General features: G+C 40.7%; 1 protein-coding gene across 1 annotated transcript in view; it reads right to left on the reverse strand.

The window, feature by feature from the left end:
• Positions 1–2,188: 2,188 nt before the first annotated feature.
• The window catches only part of LOC130200140 (cardiomyopathy-associated protein 5-like), a 30,122-nt gene continuing 17,361 nt past the window's right edge, over positions 2,189–14,949 (reverse strand). Inside the window, exons 3-4 of the mRNA XM_056424146.1 lie at positions 7,886–8,728; positions 2,189–2,202 (exon numbers count right to left, since the gene is read on the reverse strand). Of these exons, the coding sequence (XP_056280121.1) occupies positions 2,189–2,202; positions 7,886–8,728 (857 nt within the window). The remainder of the gene's footprint in view (positions 2,203–7,885; positions 8,729–14,949) is intronic.

The raw sequence follows: 14,949 nt of genomic DNA on the forward strand, positions 1-14,949 counted from the left end.
CTGAAACTAATCCTCCAAACTTTCTGTCGTTTGTCACGCTTCCACGCGTCTGCCGCGTGTTTTCCCGTGGCCACATCAGAGAGCTGATTGGCTCTTAGATCTGACAACAAACACCACGTGTTGTCGAACATTGTTATTTACCGTTTGTTTGGCTGTAATACTGACGCTGGATAGTTGGCTGTTGGTCTCACGTAGTGCAACAAAGTGGCCCATTAGCCAATCAGAATGCTTGTACTGTTGTTGCCATACAATAATTCATCTTTATTCATAAAGAAAATGTAAGCTAGCTGTGTAAACCTGCCCAGAGGAAACGCAGGTCGAGGACAGCTTCACTAGTGTATTGCTGCTTATGCTTCAACTCACACAAAACATTGTTGGCAATGGGTGCACTTTTTTTGGTTTGAGCAGCTGCCCCCCAAAATGTTTGTGCACGTACCAACACACATGTGTAAGCAATAACCGATTTGCACAAACAATTCCAATCATATGTTTTGGTTCAATTGAAGCGTGTAAACTGAGTGTAACTGCACACCCACACAGCTGTTCTCAATCACTCTGGCTGATTGCTTTGCTCGGTGGAGCCGTGTTTGGTTGAATCTAACAGATGCATTAAACTTGGGGGCAGTTTAGGGTATCGTTGAAATGTAGTTTTTTAAAATTATATATATATAACATATATTTTGGGGGGGGGGGGGTGTTTTGTTGGTTTTGATAAGCTAAATGATGACATATGTTACATTATGGTAAAACAATTAAGTGGATATGGGCTGAATAAATTGTTAACATTGTATCATAAAGTGTGGGAGGAAGGTAGCATACCAGCAAGGTGGAAGGAGGCTGTGATTGTCCCTATAAGGAAGCCAGGGAAAGATGCCAGTAACCCATCAAATTATAGGCCAATTGCGCTAACGTCGAATATATGCAAGCTTATGGAACGGATGGAAAATGAGAGATTAATGTACTATGTAGAGAAACATCGGATACTAGTAGGGTGCCAGAGTGGATTTAGGAAAGGTAGGGGAACCTTGGATTCAATCCTATGTTTAGAAGATGACGTAAAAAAGGCACAGGTGAACAAAGAAACTGTGGCAGTGTTTTTGATGTAGAAAAGGCGTATGATATGCTGTGTAGAGAAGGGCTATTGATTAAAATGCATTCCATAGGAATTAGGGGGAAACTGTTTAATTGGGTTAGGTAATTTCTAGATAAAAGAACTATCCAGGTAAAAGTAGGGACTGAAAGGTCAAGAACATTTGAGGTAGAAAATGGGACACCACAAGGGAGTGTGGTAAGTCCTATTTTATTTTCCATTGCAATAAATGACATCTTTGGAAAGGTCTCACCAGATGTGGGAAGGTCACTATTTGCAGATGATGGGGCTCCATGGAAAAAAGGTAGAAACTTGGAACATATTGTTAAAAAATTGCAAGAAGGGATAAAACAAGTTGAAAGGTGGGGGAAGAAATGGGGATTCAGATTTTCAGCAGAAAAAACGAAAGTAATGCACTTTACAAGACGGAGAACCAGGGGAAACTGTCAGCTGAAGCTTTATGGGAGCAATTTAGAAATAGTAGAGATGTTTCGTTTCTTAGGAGTACACTTTGACAGCAGATTAACATGGAAGGACCACATTAAAAACGTTAGCGATAAGTGTAAAAAAGTCATTAATGTATTGAGATGTCTGGTAGGGTTGGACTCGGGAGCAGAGGTTGCATCTCTACTGCACATGTACAAAGCTCTAATTAAATCCAGATTAGATTATGGTAGTGTACCTTATGGGTCAGCTTCAGAAACCTCACTTAAGCAGCTAGATGTTATCCAGGCCAGGGCCTTGAGAATCTGTATAGGGGCAGTAAGAACATCACCTGTGTGCGCCATCCAAGTAGAGACCGGAGAAATGCCACTGGGTCTTCGCAGAAAGCAACTGCTGGTTAATTATTGGGTAAATTTGAGAGGTCATGAGGGTAGTCATCCAACTAAAAAAGTACTGCAGGCATGTTGGGAAAGGCACAAAGTGCCAAAGACGAGTTTTGGCTGGATAGGAGAAGCAGCAGCAAGAAGCCGAGGAGTCTCTGAGATAGAGCTTATCCCTACTGTCATTTGGCCAATGACTCCTGTGTGGTTGCTGAAGGAACCAGAGGTAGACATGGAGTTGCTGCAGATTCAGGTAAAGCAAAAGAATCCTGATCTAGTGAGTGAGTTCTATGAGGACACAGTTGGAAAATACGTAGAGCATGGGCAGGTTTTCACTGATGGATCTAAAGATCCAGTTGCAGGCAGTACAGGGTCTGCTGTTTCAGTCCCGAGCAAAAATTCTGAAATATACAAACGCACTTCGGATTTTCTGGCTGTGTATTCAGTTGAATTGTACACAATTGTCTTGGCATTAGAATGGATTGAGAAACAAAGACCAGGCAAAGTCCTTGTGTGCAGTGACTCCATGTCGGCACTCGCCAGTCTGAAGTCGGGTCTGTCCAAAACGCGACAAGATCTACTGTTTACAATATTGACAATGCACTCAAGAGCAGTGGAGCAAGGCATTGAAGTAGTATTTTTATGGGTGCCGGCTCATGTAGGTATCAGAGGGAATGAGAAAGTGGACAAACTAGCCAAACAAGCACTAAAGGAAAACAGAGTACAAGTAGATGTTAAGTTATCTAAAGCAGAGGGAAAGGGCATCATCAAGGAAAATATCAACAGGGTGTGGCAACGACAATGGGACCAGGAGAGGGGGAGACACTTGTACTCAATCCAGAGTAAAGTGAGCGGGGTAAAAGTCAGGGGAGGAAATAGGAGGGAAGAAGTGACAATGGCAAGATTGAGGATTGGGCACAGCTATTTATGCAGCACATTATTTGTGATGGGGAAACACCCAACTGGACTTTGTGAGCGCTGCCAGGCACCAGAAACTGTTCAACATGTTGTCACCACATGCAATAAATACAGGTCAGAAAGGAAGGTCATGTTGGAAGAAATGGGGAGACGAGGGATGAAGGGAAGAGAGTCACTAACTCACGCAGTTATTTATTTTGTCCACTGGGGGCGCTGTTTTGCCCTTTTTGCCAATCTATATATAACGTAGTCCTGTTAGAGATAAGAGTTTTGTATTTATGAGGGAGCTGATGTATGGATGTGGTCAGCAGGAATAAAACCTGGAAAATAAACCTGTGGACTCGACTTCTTCCTTGGCCAGTACAAGTCCGTTACACTAGCTGTGTAATCCTGCCCAGAGGAAACGCAGGTCGAGGACAGCTTCACTAGTGGATTGCTGCTTATGCTTCAACTCTGTCACAAAACATGTTTGGCAATGGGTGCACTTTTTTTAGTTGGAGCAGCTCTGACTTGACGCCCCTTGTGGTGATCCAGGTGCACCACGTGTTTCCTTAATTTAAAGAAGAAGATTCAAAATCTCTCCGTGCATTGTTTTCCTTCTCTCCATTGTTCTCCTTGAAGCCCCGGCTGCAGGTCTTTTTTCTTCAGTAAACAGGTATAGTTTTGAGGAGCTTGATACCTGAAGGCTCTGGCTCCCATCCTACTTTTTAAGACTCTAGGAACCACGAGTAGCCTCGCATTTAGTCATTACTTTACTTTCTTACTTACAGTGTTACATATCTCCCTGTGTGTGTTTAAGAAAAGATTAATAAAAAATCAATAGTTAACACAGGTCATTTGGATCGTGGAGGTCTGGATCGTGGTCCATGCCGACGATCAACTATTCATACACTCTGTCATATTCATTGATTGTGTTGTTACTGTGTATTAATTTGTGTGTCATGATTCCTTCTGGTCACATGACGTCTATTGTTCTGTCCATCCTGGAGAGGGATCCTCCTCTGTTGCTCTCCTGAAGGTTTCTTCCCTTTTTTCCATGTGAATTTTTTTTGAATAGTATTTCCTGATCTGATGTGAGGTCAAAGGTCAGGGATGTCTGTGTCCAGATTGTAAAGCACTCTGAGGCAAATTTTTAATTTGTGAAAATGGGCAAAACAAATAAACTGAATTGAATTGAATTCTAGAACTCAGACATGGCCTCAAAGTCTGAACTACTATGGAGGATTTAAAATTACTTAAGTATAAATAAATAAATGCATGAATAAATATAGGAATAAATAAATAAATGCTTAAATAAATGTATAAATCAATAAATAAATACAGGCTAGAATAGTCATTTACCACATTAACAATGTATAGTGTGTATTTTTGATTAATGTTATCTTTATTGAAAAAACAGTGCTTTTCTTTGAAAAATAAAGTCATTTCTAAGTGATCCCAAACTTTTGAACGGTAGTGTATGTATGTATGTAGAGCCACATTCTGTAACTACCTGGACTGACTGTTCACTCCGTGCATCACTTACTTTGAGCTCACCTCATTGGCTGTCATCCAGGGAGAAAGCCAGCGTGGCAGACTCCCCAAGGTCCTAGTGCCAGCATCCTGATAGGCTGGATTGTACCTTGAAGGGGGAGCTCACCTCATTGGCTGTAATGCTGGCTGTCTGAAGCCCCCCTAAAATAGGCCTAACGCCACTGCAGCAGACGCTCTGCTGAAAGCACCTTATTTCTGGTTATCACTTTCAAATCTATTGTCCAGTTTCATCCAGGAGGGGGCGCCAGAACCCCCCCACTGGGTTGAGGAAGATCTCTCTCTCTCTCACACACACACACACACACACACACACACACACACACACACACACACACACACACCTAGACACCCCCCCACACACACACTCACATCTACACACACACATACACACTAACATCTTCACACACATACACACACTTACACTTACCTCTACACACACTTACCTCTACACTTACCTATACACACATACGCATTTACATCTACACACACTTACATACACTTACATCTTCACACACATACACACACTTACATACACTTACATCTATACACACCTACACGCACTTACATCAACTCACACATACACACACATACCTCTACACTCACTTACACGTACACTTACATCTTCACACACATACACACTAACATCTTCACACACACACACACACATACACTTACCTCTATACACACTTACCTCTACACTTACCTACACACACTTACTTACACACACACACACACTCACACCTAGACACACACACACACACACACACACACAAGTCAATAATGCACAATGAGGCAGGAGGCCAGGCCCAGGTCCGGGCCAAGGGCCGGGAGCCAGAACCGGCTCCAGACACAGCCAGGTCCGATGGACCCTGTGAGGCGAGAAGGCACAAAGACTCCGGGGAGGAAGCAGTTAGTAATGTGTGATGGAGATGTAAATTCATCCATAAGGAGAGAGAGAAGAGGAGAGAGGTGCTCAGTGTATCCTAGACGTCCCCCAGGAGCCGATCAGCCTCTAGCAGCATCTCTAGGTCTGGACCAGGTGAACCTGACTCAGCACTAACTAGAAGACCATCAAGAGGAAAGACTTCAGGCTCCATGAGGGGACTGTGTCTGCCTCCAGGACTGAAGGTGGAGCTGGTTCCATCAAAGAGGAGGAGCTTGATACCTGAAGGCTCTGGCTCCCATCCTACTTTTTAAGACTCTAGGAACCACGAGTAGCCTCGCATTTAGTCATTACTTTACTTTCTTACTTACAGTGTGACATATCTCCCTGTGTGTGTTTAAAAAAAGATTAATAATAAATGAATAGTTAACACAGGTCATTTGGATCGTGGAGGTCTGGATCGTGGTTCATGCCGACTACCAACTATTCATACACTCTGTCATATTCATTGATTGTGTTGTTACTGTGTTTTAATTTGTGTGTTATGATTCCTTCTGGTCACATGACATCTATTGTTCTGTCCATCCTGGAGAGGGATCCTCCTCTGTTGCTCTCCTGAAGGTTTCTTCCCTTTTTTTCCATGTGAAATTTTTTTGAATAGTATTTCCTGATCCGATGTGAGGTCAAAGGTCAGGGATGTCTGTGTACAGATTGTAAAGCACTCTGAGGCACATTTTTAATTTGTGAAAATGGGCTGAACAAATAAACTGAATTGAATTGAATTCTAGAACTCAGACATGGCCTCAAAGTCTGAACTACTACAGAGACGTGTAAATTAATTAAAACTCATACAGCTTCTCATCTTTTCCTGGTCTGATAATAATCCGAGTGCCGTGCATCATTTACAGATTGAGGATTATAGATGTAATCCTGTTATAATCTGTGTTTCTCAGAGTGAGCACTTTCTTTTCAGACAAATTATTGTGGATAACTTTGAGCAAGAACATTTATGGAACAAAAAAGCACAAAAATCATGTAGATTTTTATTATTATATTAAAGCCACCCTCCATTTCTAAATGGGTTTTGCTTTTGGTTCAATCACTTGGATTGTTTGAGCTTCATGTGCATGATGTGAAAACCACAAACCACCGAGGAAACACTTCAGGGAGCTCAGAGACATCTTGTGATCCGGATGACATCACTTTGTTTTGTAGTCTTTGAAGAAAAATAAATATTTGCATGTTTAAACATTCTGGCTTTTTTATTTCATGGATAAACATTTGAGACACAAATTACCATTTAAAGCAGAGTATTTTATTATTATTTTTAGACCATCACAAAACTTCAGCTGTGTCAAAAATACTGTGTTTATAATAATGTGTTTATTAACATAAACTTAACTTTAAGCATGTAAATAAAGTACATTGAGGCTTTACATAAAAACACAATAAAAAAATAGATAATAATAGATAAAGACGAGTCAAAACAATAAAAACATTAAGTTAGGTACAGCAGAATATTATAGTTAAATCATGAAGGAGAAATACTTTTACAATACCACCTCTTATGGAGGTCTCCACCGTCATGTCTCCCCGCGGTCTCTCTGGTGTGTACCGCTCAGCACTGTGCGTCCCTATCAAAACAACCCGGGATTTACCACAGAGAGGCACTTCTGATTGGCCAGTTCAGGGTCAGCTGACCGGAGCCATAGCCGGAAGTTGTGGAAGCAGCGATATCGACGTTGCAAGTATTTTGTCTTTAAACAGTTTCACATTGTTAATAATAACTAGCAAAAATTAACAGAAATAAAAGCCAAAAAAATTAAATCAAGAAACGTAAAGAAACAATCTAAACAAAATACATACACTATATATATAAAGGAATTTGTTTTTAAATAAATCGCTCTATTTATATTTAAATAAATATATATATATAGAAATATATATTTATATATAAAACAATATAGATTTACGTATATCATATAGGTTTAAGACTTGCAGCAACACAAGCAAGAACACTTCTTCAACCTTATCATGAACATCAACTCTGCTAACAACATCAACAACAACAATGTCTCATTTATTTCTGATGACCTCAACAATGCAATTGTGATTTATTTTTAAATCAGAGAAGAGGGAATCTTTCATAGAAAACTGAAAGCTAATTTGTTTTTCCAGTATGAACAGCTGAGTGTCGTTTTAGATTGCTTGCATGACTGAATGTTTTACCACAAACTGAACAACTGAATAGTTTCTCTCCTGTATGAACAGTTGAGTGTTGTTTCAGATTGCCTGCTTGTCTGAATGTTTTACTACAAACTGAACAACTGAATAGTTTCTCTCCTGTATGAACAGCTGAGTGTTGTTTTAGATTGCGTGCTTGTCTGAATGTTTTGCCACAAACTGAACAACTGAATAGTTTCTCTCCTGTATGAACAGTTGAGTGTTGTTTCAGATTGCCTGCTTGTCTGAATGTTTTACTACAAACTGAACAACTGAATAGTTTCTCTCCTGTATGAACAGCTGAGTGTTGTTTTAGATTGCGTGCTTGTCTGAATGTTTTGCCACAAACTGAACAACTGAATAGTTTCTCTCTCATATGAACAGTTGAGTGTTGTTTCAGAGGTTGCACTTGTCTGAATGTTTTACCACAAACTGAAGAACTGGTCACTCCTGTTGTGGCTCCAGAGTGTCTCTTCGGATGTCTCTTTTGGCCAACGCTTCCAGCATATTGAGAAGAGCTAATTGATGCGTTTCCAGTCCCACAGTCCATGTCACCTACAGGGACTTCATTGCTTTCCAAAGGGTTTAAACGTGGCTGAGGTTCCTGAGTCTCCTTCCAATCGTCACTGTTATCAGTCTCACATTCAGAGGATTGTGACGTCTCATCAGCAGTTGGTTGTAAAGGACTATCTGGATCTGATGTGGATCTGACTTCCTCTCCGTCTGCTTTCAAATGTTCTGCCTCTCTTTTGTCAGTTTTTATTGACTTTGAGAGCTGAGCTTCCTCATCATCATATTGACTCTTTACAGGGGTGAATGAGAACTTGATTCCAGCCTCCTCCAGCTTTTGAAGCTGCTCTCCCTCCTGACTGATCCTGAGTTCATCCTGCTCCTCTTTAATGTGTGGAGGCTCTGGGTCCTCCTGCTCCTCTTTAATGTTTGGAGGCTCTGGGTTCTCCTGCTCCTCTTTAATGTGTGGAGGCTCTGGGTTCTCCTGCTCCTCCTTAATGTGTGGAGGCTCTGGGTCCTCCTGCTCCTCTTTAATGTGTGGAGGCTCTGGGTTCTCCTGCTCCTCTTTAATGTGTGGAGGCTCTGGGTTCTCCTGCTCCTCTTTAATGTGTGGAGGCTCTGGGTTCTCCTGGTCCTCCTGCTCCTCTTTAATGTGTGGAGGCTCTGGGTCTTCCTGGTCCAGACTGGAGCTCCAGTCCTGCTGTTCAGGGGGAACCTCTTGTTTCATCACCAACTGCCGCTGGACGTCTGTGGAGAATAATAAAATACATTTATACATCTTAAGAATCTCATATTGAACTCTAATATTCAATAGGTTTATTAATGAATGAGGTCAGGGTTTTGAGGGAGAACATGAAAAAATAAACTCAGAAGTGAAATCATCTGAAAGTACAATATGTACCTCTGAGGTGTCGTACAGTAAAACGTTCATGTTCCTCTGAGGTGTCGTGTTAGCATCTATCAAAATTGGAGGTGTGGTAAAGTACGACCTTCTCTCGTTCTCTCCTTTCCAACGGGAGAATTTATTCTCCGATCACGCGTCAAATACAAGTTCGATGCGATAGCAATCACAGCGGAGTCCTCTCCGGTCGGCACTAGTTGAAAACCCAAAACAACTCGGCCTCCCTTTCCACGTACGGGCCTCCATGCCCCCACATGTGAAGTCATCCTGACCGAGGATCTGCTGCACCCCCCCACACCCCTTTCTCACAGGAGGGGGCCCTCGTCCCCCTCTCTCATTGTAACACCGTGATAACAAGTGTGTGTTGCGTTTGTGTGAGGCGAGTACCTAGCTTTGAGAGTCATCATATTTATCATCAGACACATATTCCACCTGCTATGTGATGTTATTCTGAATTTGCAGGAGCTTGAACACAATCGTCCCTTCAATAATTCAGTTTTATATCATCAATCCCCCTTTTTACATAATTCACTATGTAACTAAACACTAATATAAATCTAGCAGAATGGGCTCTATCAATACATAACTGTTACATCACATGTCATTTAGCAGACGCTTTTATCTAGAGAGACTTACAATAAGTGAATTCAACCACGAGGACAAAGTCAGAACTAAGAATCAAGAAAGTAACATTTCTTCAAAAAGCCAAACTACAAAAATACGATAAAGAACACCATGAGTAATACCATGAGTAACACCATGAGTAATACCATGAGTAAGACTAATCTTTTCATCATTAAAGAAAGTTGTTTGTGGTCCTTCAGAAACATGAATCAGACCAAAGGACCAGCATTGCTGCACTCAACGCTGGTTCCTCTTCCCCCTGAAGAGCTCCTCCAGTTCAACCCTTCGATCACAGCTTCAAAGAACGGGAAGAGAGGCTGCAGAACACAGATCAATACGTCAGTTTGATCACTTTAGGTCAGTTTGATCACTTTACGGCAGTTATTTCACTTTACGGCAGTTTGATCACTTTACAGCAGTTTGATCACTTTACGGCAGATATTTAACTTTACGGGACTTTGATCACTTTATGGGAGTTTGATCACTTTACAGCATTTTGATCACTTTACGGCAGTTATTTCACTTTACAGTAGTTTGATCACTTTACGGCAGTTTGATCACTTTACAGCAATTTGATCACTTTACGGCAGTTATTTAACTTTACAGCAGTTTGATCACTTTACAGCAGTTTGATCACTTTACAGCAGTTTGATCACTTTACGGCAGTTTGATCACTTTACGGCAGTTTGATCACTTTACGGCAGTTTGATCACTTTACAGCAGTTTGATCACTTTACGGCAGTTATTTCGTTTTACGGCAGTTTGATCACTTTACGTCAGTTTGATTACTTTACGGCAGTTTGATCACTTTACAGCAGTTCGATCACTTTACGGCAGTTATTTCGTTTTACGGCAGTTTGATCACGTTACGGCAGTTTGATCACTTTACGGCAGTTTTTTCGTTTTACGGCAGTTTGATCACTTTACGTCAGTTTGATCACTTTATGGGGAGTTGGATCACTTTACGGCAGTTATTTCGTTTTACAGCAGTTTGATCACTTTACGGCAGTTGGAACACTTTACGGCCGGTTTGCTCCTCCAGAAGTTGTTCTGGCCGTTCTGAAGACCGTCCCAAGAGATCTCCAGGTGCAGATCCCGTCACCAGTTTGACTCGAGGACCGTGAGGTGTTTAAAGTTCCTCCCTGATGAATGAGATCAGAGGCTGAAACCAATCAGATCCACCAAAGTCTCGCTCACTGCAGCTGACGAGCTGGAACGGACCAAATGTGACTTGAAGCCATGAAGCGAGCAAGACCGGGAACAATCGTGAGCGGCACCAACCTGATGTGTGTAGCTCATGTTCTCCTAACGAGAACGATGTCCTCATACGCTGCTGTCAGCGTGTCCAACAGCCCAAACGCCTCGTCGGCGACCTCGTCCACGTGCTGCTTCACCAACGGCCTCAGCATTTCTCCTGGAGACAACTGTGTAACTTATTTAACAGTCTCAGAAATGAATAAGAAGCTAGGAAAATGTCTTATATCAGAAACAGAGTGGAAACATTAACAGTGTAAGCAATAAATATGAAGCTAAATAAGTGTAGTGTAACAGTAATACCAGTTCAGAGTGGAAATATTTAACAAGTCTAAGCAATTAATATCAGGCTAAATAAATGTGAATTTGCAGGAGCTTGAACACAACAGTCCCTTCAATAAGTCAGTTTTATATTAGCAGTAGTACAGTAACAAGTACAATATGTACCTCTGAGGTAACGAGTACCTTTGTGATGTATCATAGTGAAAAGGTATGGACGTGTTTACGTACTGCAGTACCTGGAACTCTACCTCAGTACATGATGTGAATACTTCCTCCAGAACTGGTTCCATCAGGTTAAAGTGATAAAGAAACAAAGAGAACCAACCTGCTCGTTGTAACTTCTGGGTTGAAAATGGCGTCCAGTCGTTTCCGTTGGCGCTCGCGCTCCTCTATTAAACTACAACGTTCCTCCTCGGACTTCGACGTTTCACGAACTCGCAGAAAACCGTTGACTCCACTCGGGTCTGTCTACTTACAGCTCGCGCTGCTGTCAGCGCCCTGTTGCATGCTGGGAAACCAACGGCTGGCCGTGGCCACATCAGAGAGCTGATTGGCTCTTAGATTTGACAACAAGCACCACGTGTTTTCGAACATTGTTATTTACCGTTTGTTTGGCTGTAATACTGACGCTGGATAGTTGGCTGTTGGTCTCATGTCATGCAACGAAGTGGCCCATTAGCCAATCAGAACGCTTGTACCTTTGTTGCCATATAATAATTCATCTTTATTCATAAAGAAAATGTAAGCAAGTGTAACAGAGTTCAAAGTGCACTTTATTATTTCTTGTTTTTAATATATTGTGTTCCGTTTTGTTTGTTTTTCAACGGTTGAGTGTGTGAATTTTATTTGAATTAAATTTTATATAGTAGCATTATTTAAAAAATATGTTTTCTGCCGAGGTCTGAGTTTCGCCTCTTCTGTTCCTCTCGAGCTTCCGTAGCCCCTCTTTCCCTCGTCTTTCACTGTTTTGTTATGTTTTTTGCAAGTGTCGCCGTTTGTGCTGCGATCGCGGTGTCTGCCTGTTGTGTGTTTTTGAGATCGTCAAGAGATGATTCAAATATATCTTTTGGCGATCTTAGAAACACGCAACAGGTATCTTTTGTTTCATTGCTTCTTTGGCGCTATTGGGGTTTGACACTTCCGGCCGTCCTGTCGTATGTTTTGCCCGTATAGTATAACTAGTGGTAATTGGTATAAATTCTGTTTTGGTATGTTTAGGAGCTGATGTATGGATGTCGTCAGCAGCTCTGTGTTTTTCTTTTGTGTTAACTTTAGAATTTCCACGAGTCACTAACTCACGCAGTTATTTATTGTGTCCACTGGGGGCGCTGTTTTGCCCTTTTTGCCAATCTATATATAACGTAGTCCTGTTAGAGATAAGAGTTTTGTATTTATGAGGGAGCTGATATATGGATGTGGTCAGCAGGAATAAAATCTGGAAAATAAACCTGCGGACTCGACTTCTTCCTTGGCCAGTACAAGTCCGTTACCCTAGCTGTGTAATCCTGCCCAGAGGAAACGCAGGTCGAGGACAGTCTCACTAGTGGATTGCTGCTTATGCTTCAACTCTGTCACAAAACATGTTTGGCAATGGGTGCACTTTTTTTAGTTGGAGCAGCTCTGACTTGACGCCCCTTGTGGTGATCCAGGTGCACCACACGTGTTTCCTTAATTTAAAAGAAGAAGATTCAAAAATCTCTCACGTGCATTGTTTTCCTTCTCTCCATTGTTCTCCTTGAAGCCCCGGCTGCAGGTCTTTTCTCTTCAGTACAGCTATAGTTTTGAGGAGCTTGATACCTGAAGGCTCTGGTTCCCATCCTACTTTTTAAGACTAGGAACCACGAGTAGCCTCGCATTCAGTCATAACTTTACTTTCTTACTTACAGTGTGACATATCTCCTTGTGTGTTTAAAAAAAGATTAATAATAAATGAATAGTTAACACAGGTCATTTGGATCATGGAGGTCTGGATCGTGGTCCATGCCTACTACCAACTAGTCATACACTCTGTCATATTCATTGGTTGTGTTGTTACTGTGTTTTAATTTGTGTGTTATGATTCCTTCTGGTCACATGACGTCTATTGTTCTGTCCATCCTGGAGAGGGATCCTCCTCTGTTGCTCTCCTGAAGGTTTCTTCCCTTTTTTTCCATGTGAATTTTTTTTGAATAGTATTTCCTGATCCGATGTGAGGTCAAAGGTCAGGGATGTCTGTGTACAGATTGTAAAGCACTCTGAGGCAAATTTTTAATTTGTGAAAATGGGCTAAACAAATAAACTGAATTGAATTGAATTCTAGAACTCAGACATGGCCTCAAAGTCTGAACTACTATGGAGGATTTAAAATTACTTAAGTATAAATAAATAAATAAATGCATGAATAATTATAGGAATAAATAAATAAATGCTTAATTTTTTTATAAATAAATACAGGAATAAATAAATGCTTAAATAAATGTATAAATAAATACAGGAATAAATAAATAAATGCTAAAATAAATGTATAAATAAATACAATAATAAATAAATAGATGCTTAAATAAATGTATAAATAAATACAGGAATAAATCAATATAAATTATACCTCAACAAGACATCATTAAATAAATATATTTCTACATTTCTGTATTTCTTCATTTATTTATGTGTCCACAACGTATTTCTTCATTTATTTATGCGTGACATTTACGTGTCCTTATATGCAAATGAGCTGGGGCGGTCCGAACCTCTGTCTAAAGCATGATTGGTCACAGGAGGGAAATGCACCTGGTGTGTTATGCTCTACTACTTCTGCCTGGCACATGATGCTGAAGTTGGCTCGCTCAGCTAACCGTTAGCAGAAATTAGCCGAGACAGCTTTTTGACTTCAGCCGTTTAATTCCAAGTACACTGAGTACAGACTTGTGTTCTTTTGGAGTCTGGTCTTGGGAGTCCAGACTCTCGAGGACGCAGGACGGTCTTTCTGGTCTTGTGACGTCACCACATCAACTGTTCTTGCTCATGAATTTACTCCAATTATTCACTGTAAAATACTTTACAGTGGAGTAGAATGTGTTGCGGTGTTCACTGTTGTTTGGCGTAGGCTACGAATAAACGGTAATAACGATACGTCTCGTAGCTTTTCTGACCCAGGGTCGCTACAATATGAAGTTATGAATCTTAACCCTCATTCAAATTGACGTAACGTTATATTTTAATTAATAATAAACTCTTTGTGCTCGTTAGATCCTCCAAAACCTAATTATATCTCAGCGGAGCATTTAAAAAAGTCCTGACGAGATCAGGCTGCTCTCGGCGGCCACACAGCGCGCTGACTGCCCGGCGCTGCGGAGCTCACTGAACGAGCAGAACCTCAAATCTCCGTCGCATATCCTTTTTAGGCTGAATCTCGATAAACCGACCACAGATTTGATGCTTAAACTACTAACGTCTCGTTTGAAAACCTCCTTAAATTACATTCCGTGACTCAACAACAGTAGTATTTAGAATGTACAGACAAGAACGCATAATAAATGCTGTATATCTACAGGTCCAAGTGCTAGGGATCGATTGCTTCTGTCTTGCTACCCGACTTGACCAATCCTGTTTAACAATGAGGTTCGGACCGCCCCAGCTCATTTGCATACAAGGACACATAAATGTCACACATAAAAAAATAAAGAAATACGTGTGGTCAGTGTGGACACATAGAGATATAAATAAATGAAGTAATACAGAAATGTAGAAATCTATTTATTTAATGATGTCCTGTTGAGTTATAACTTATATTTATTCATTCCTGTATTTATTTATTTATACATTTATTTAAGCATTTATTTATTTATACATTTATTTAAGCATTTATTTATTTATTCCTGTATTTATTTATTTAAGCATTTATTCATTTATTTTTGTATTTATTCATGCA

The sequence above is a fragment of the Pseudoliparis swirei genome, chromosome 9 (assembly GCF_029220125.1).
Source record: "Pseudoliparis swirei isolate HS2019 ecotype Mariana Trench chromosome 9, NWPU_hadal_v1, whole genome shotgun sequence".
Classification (NCBI taxonomy): domain Eukaryota; kingdom Metazoa; phylum Chordata; class Actinopteri; order Perciformes; family Liparidae; genus Pseudoliparis; species Pseudoliparis swirei.